Genomic DNA, 5,957 nt, shown 5'->3' with positions numbered 1-5,957 from the left:
ATTACATTAGTAATTTAAAGAACATTAAGAAATATTTAAACTATGAAAAATGCGAGATAGGCCTACTTGTATTACAATTGAACTAACAAAAACCTAACCTAGCCTTGGCATAACATAGTCTACAATGGTTAAATTAAATTGAAACATTACAGTCTCAAATGTACAAAAACTTAACCTAATGTTTAGCAAACGGATTTTGATAGTTTAATATGTTTACCTACTACCGTTTTTTTTTAATTAGCCGTTTCAGTTCAGTTCTTAGAATTAAATAGATTCACTTAACAGCATTGTTTACTTACTTAACAGCATTGTTTTACTTAACAACACGAGTAACGGACCATGTCATTAACACTATATTTACGTGATCGTTGCTTAAATTACTGTTACAACAAAAATATTTTATGCGTACATCATAAATATTTGCCTTTTGTTGTTTAAAATCACTACCATGATCTAAACAACAGGGTTTATGAGCTTATATCAGTTTTGACATCCAAATAATTGAGGGCCGAAGTTGTATTAAAAGCTGCGATATACTTATTTCTCTATTTTAGAATGAGGTGATCTACGCCAAATGTTTTAGTTCGCCCGACTAATATCTCTGTATGTTTTATCTCATAGTTGTAGAAAGGTAAAAATCACTTATCTGTTGAAATTTGACATGTGACTTTAATAGTTTCTGGCCATTTAAAAACATTTGTAATTCGTTCTATTTGAAAACAAAGCAACATTACTGCCTTTTAATAAATAACAGCCGTTAAATACTAAAGGTTATCTAAAGATAGTATGCTGATGGTTACGATTAATATTATCAACTATTATACTAATTTTATTACTAAATATCCAATAATTTCACCATAAGCAATATTCTAAAATAAACAAAAAAACGGATTGACACCATCGTGCCGTTGAGGGTAGGGGCCGTTGAAGTCCAGACCGTTCGTTCTGCCAAGTACCTTGGGATTATGGTGGACAGCAAGCTTAGCTGGCGGGATCAGATTTTCCGTACGGCGGACAAAGCCGCTAGGGTGGTCTCCTCTCTTAGCCGGTTGATGGCCAATGTCGGAGGGCCTCGGTCCAGCCGTAGAAGGCTGTTAATGTCTTCTGTCCAGTCTGTGCTCTTGTACGGTGCTGAGGTGTGGGCAGACGCTCTCAATAAGGAGGTATATAGGATGCGGCTTGCCCGAGTGCAGCGTCAGGCAGCACTAAGAGTTGCATCCGCCTACCGAACAGTGTCCGAACCCGCCGTCCTGGTGGTTGCTGGAGTCATCCCCGTCAAACTTTTGGCGGCGGAGAGAAAAGCAATTTATCAGCGCCGTGGGGAGGACCAGGCACGAACAGAAGAACGCACCCGCACCTACCAGCTGTGGCAGGAGAGCTGGGAACAGGAGACTCGTGGACGCTGGACCAGGCGACTGATAAAGCAAGTCCGACCTTGGGTTAATCGGCGGAGCGGAGAGGTGGACTTCTACCTCACCCAATTTCTGACGGGTCACGGCTTTTTCCGGTCGTACCTGTTCAGGATGGGCAAAGCCGTGTCACCCGATTGCATATACTGCCCAGGCATTCCCGATGACGTGGAACATACCTTTTTCCACTGCCAGCGTTGGGAAAGGCCCCGCCTGGAGCCTCAACAGTTAGTAGGACTGCTGTCGGTGGACACGGTCATACCGATGATGACGGAGGGTGAGGACAATTGGACCTGTGTGTCACATTACATCCAGGGTATTCTCCGCGCCAAGAAGCTCGACCTTGACCGGGATGCGGTGTAGGTCATAAAGTATCCAAATGCCATAAACGGTGAGAGCCCTGAGGGCTTAGGTAACATGTTGGCCTGACTTGAAGTAATGTGACAAACAATTCCAGGTCTGTGTCCAACAGAGTAGGGGGGTTTTTTAGTGAGTAGTCTGCGATAGATTCAGGAGTCTCACACTACAGGCTGGCTACCTGTGTGCGTAAAAGCATTTTCCCTCCTCTCCCTTAGAAAAAAAAAAAAAAATATTCTAAAATAAATCTCATACTATCCAGATCACAGGCCTTAGTGTTAATGCCCTGACCACGTGACAGTTGGTTGGAGTTAATCAGGGACAGAAACAGTCTTGGATCTCACAATCACCATCACTTGGCAGGGTGCATTGTATAAATTTATAGATTTTCGTGATTTAAATAAAATCACTTTTACACACATTCTTGTGTTTTTTTTTTTATTTGAGAAAATATACTGGCTTTCCCATCACTTATGATTTTAAAACCACTTAAATACATAACTGATGAAAACTAGTTAAGATTTTACCCCATCCATCATCTATATATAAAATAGGCAAGCACGATATTTGTCTGCAGAACTCCTCCTTGGTTTCTTGACAGATTTTGTTAGTTTATGGCTCATTGGAAGGATCTCATTGAGTAGATGTCATATAAATCCTCATATGTCGAAAAAGTCCCCTGGGCTCTGTCTCAGTGGCTTTTTAAGTTACTATGTTATCATTGTTTGTTTACATTATGATCAGCTGGATAATTTAATTGTTGTAAACATTTTAAGTTGTAATCAACAGTGAACGAGAATTTTAGCCGAAGAGCTACAATTTCGTGGACTTTTTACAGGTAAATATAATTGATGCCTCATTACATCAACTAACCAAAAAAATCTATTTGAAGCAAATAAAATTCAGCTGATAAAATAGTCGCAGACAGGTTATGCAGGAAATCAGGTAGTACTTGAGTAATTTGAAAAATCGTCATCGCTATTATAAAGTTAGTGAATTTTGCAACGAAGAGACTGCAAACGACGATTACTGGCGATAATGGTGTTGCCATGGAGGCTACTTTATCGATGATGAAGATAACAATATTGACAACTTTATGCGGATATGGGTAATTCGGGATCTATTTGTAGAAAATACTAAAAAGCAAGGTCAGCTTCTGAAAAAAAATATTTTCAAGATATTTTGATTATATTGTATTGTTATAAGCAGTTGACAATTGACAATTGAATGATTTCGAGCAACAAGTAAACTAGTTTAAAGTAAATATGCTTTCAATTAATTTAAATACTTGTATTTTTCACAAATGTCATTCTGTATATTTAAAGTTTAATTTTTCTGTAAATTGTGTTTGTACTACGCCAAATACTGTATGGAAATGTTTGTAAGCGTTTAATCCGTTAGACGACAGCATTGATCTATGCTCGTAATTAAAAGTTAAATAGGGGGTTTTATTGCTGGACACATTTGATCTGCAATTTACTAGCTCGGTCCGGTTTTTCATAGTCGATATTGCATTCTCATTATTGCGTTTTGTACATTATTTAATTATAAAACAGTTCTATTTTTAAAATGGTTAGTGCAGTCCACATTGATAACCTTTATTGCAGTCGATGTAAATAATAGATTAGTATTTTGAGTTGAAATTTCCTATTACTTCCATTAACTAAACGCCTAGATTGTACTTTTATTTTAAATCTGTGGTTATGAACATTATTTTTATAGTTGGCAGCACGTAAGTTTGCAGTTGGTGGCAGCCAAGGACAAGGCTAGTGCGACGTTGCCACATCGTCCTTTGACAATGTGGGAAAATAAAACTCTTCAGAACTTTCTACAACTTAGTTATATTTTACACTTAAAAAAAACTGGACAACAAAACGAACCTTCTCTAAACATTAATTCAACTCAACACCCATTAGTCACCATGACAACCGAAATATCCAAAATCGTAAACATAAAGGACACTAGTCAGCTGATGCTAGTTCACAGCTACACGCCCCCGTGGTGTCAACACCACCACATGCCCTCGAGGTGCCGACACAACTTACACTTTCATTTTTACTTTCAACTACTTTTTGCACATCTGCTATGTGATGAGGCCTGCCATTTACTTCAACACTTCTGGGTGAAAACTGTCCAGTAACCACTCCTTCCTTCCATCTCGAAGTACAGGATGGGTTTGGCGGCTTGACATACACACGTTCACCTACTGTAAAATGTGACCCTTCATACACTTCACCTTTTACAGGTTCACCTTTACATCGCCATTGGTACGAAAAAATCTGGGAACTCGGCGATGAATCGCCACATAATCCTTCTTTAGGTGTCAAATTGTACCAATAGACCATTTCTTGGATACTCCCTTTAGTTCTTGCGGCCATACGCTTGATTGTTCTGTGGTTTCGCTCAACTATCCCGTTTCCACTTGGCCGGTTGACACACCTAAACACAACTTTAATACCCCATTTATCACAGAGCTGAGTAATCTCTTCGCATCGAAATGTTGCACTATTGTCCATCAAAATCTCATGTGGTGGCCCTCGATCAGTAAACAATTCCAAAAACACTTTAGAAATCTGATCTTTCGTCTCTTTTGGGATCCTGCGCCAAATGCAGAACCTACTTGGACCACAGTCCACAATGGTCATGAACTTGCTTTGACCATAGTGTGTTACGTCAATGGCAAGCCTATACCAATTGTTCTGGCAATCCAAATACCCAGGCTCCCATTTGATGCTGGATGGATCAATTGACAGACACTCTTTACAACTTTTCACAACTTCTTCAACAACTTTTGTGGTAAAGTTAATGTCTGGGTGACACCGTCTGGCGGTGAATAAAGTACGGTTAACACCAAAATGATGCAAGTCATGAACCTGTTTCACCAATGTCTTTTGGTCCACACTCTCATTCTCATACACAAGTGCAATGCTAGTCTCTTCGTTTCTTGCTAACCATTTTCTTGGCACTCTTGTAAGAAGATCTGCTTTGTTGAACTGTGACTTAATGAGTTCTATTTGTACATTGAGACCGCATTCCAAAATAATGTCTTTAAATAGGCTTAATCGTCTTCTAACCAAAACTTCACTTAACCCATGTGTTTTGATAGGACGGTCCCCCGTCAGTATAGATGACACCCAAGCATGAACTGTCGCTGAATCCGTGATTAATACGATCTTCTTTAACCCCCAACGCAGGGCCAAATTTACTCCTTTTAGGATAGCTTCCAATTCTGCTAAATTGATATGTGCTGAATCATGCTGCTTCCTCAGCCACGAAGCATCTTCGACTATCTCACCTTCAATTTCTAGACAAACTCCGATCGCTAGACTGCTTGCGTCACACCACACTTTTCCTTCTTCTCCAGGGGACACAGCCCGTTTGCCAGTGGCTGGGTCTCTTTCATCGATTCGATCCATAATATTTGTTAACATAGTTTGCGCACGTTCACTGATCAAATCGTCCCACTTCAGATCCGACAAATGTCTCTTAACGAAACTACATGCAGGTCGAAGCCAGCTTGCTACTGGATAGTGTCCAATCAATTGCCCACACAACGAGAAAACATCTTTCTTTGTTTTAACTTGGTCCAAAGGTTTTAATTTGTTATCTCTGTACCACATTAGCTTACATCCTGCTCTTCTCAGCCTTAGTCTTAATACTCTGCCTCCATCAAGCGTTTCTGCCGGCTTTGCTGTCAAACCATATGTTTCCAACAATCTAATCACAACATCACTACTGACGATTTCTTTATTAACGACGATGTCATCGACATATGAATCTGTGGCACTCCTAACTATCGGATCCATCGATAAAACCTTGTTAACAATACTGCTCATAATCTTTGGGGCAACGTTTAACCCAAACCCAAGTCGAGTTAAACAATAGTTTTCACCCTTAAATTTGACAACTTGAAATTTCCACAAATGTGGAGCAATATGAATTTGCAAGTACGCTTTACGAAGATCAACTGTACTCACATGTTCACCCAATCGTCTCCACAATCTTAACTTTTCACTACAAACCTCACTTCCAGCTGTATGGCTTGAAACGAATTGGTTAAGTTCTCTATAGTCCATTACAGGCCGCACTTTATCCTTATTTTGCTGTATGACAGCCATCAAAGGAATCACACCTTCAAACTCTCCATGATAGGGCTGCAGCCAACCACTTTTTATTTATTCTTCAACTTCA

General features: G+C 39.6%; 1 protein-coding gene across 1 annotated transcript; it reads right to left on the bottom strand.

The window, feature by feature from the left end:
- Positions 1 to 3,727: 3,727 nt before the first annotated feature.
- Positions 3,728 to 5,572, bottom strand: LOC128984178 (uncharacterized). The gene has a single exon (XM_054403472.1). The coding sequence runs from the start codon at positions 5,570 to 5,572 to the stop codon at positions 3,728 to 3,730; it is 1,845 nt and encodes a 614-aa protein (XP_054259447.1).
- Between the last annotated feature and the right edge of the window lie 385 nt (positions 5,573 to 5,957).

This window comes from Macrosteles quadrilineatus, unplaced genomic scaffold (assembly GCF_028750875.1).
Source record: "Macrosteles quadrilineatus isolate MER2022 unplaced genomic scaffold, UCM_ALF_1.0 Scaffold_2__2_contigs__length_208266976, whole genome shotgun sequence".
Taxonomy (NCBI): Eukaryota; Metazoa; Arthropoda; class Insecta; order Hemiptera; family Cicadellidae; genus Macrosteles; species Macrosteles quadrilineatus.
The sequence above is the reverse complement of the archived record's forward strand: the minus strand, read 5'-3'. Positions and strand labels throughout refer to the sequence as shown.

Coding starts and splice junctions, on each gene's coding strand:
- LOC128984178 (XM_054403472.1), bottom strand. CDS start 5,572: ATGGATCCGATAGTTAGGAGTGCCACAGATTCATATGTCGATGACATC.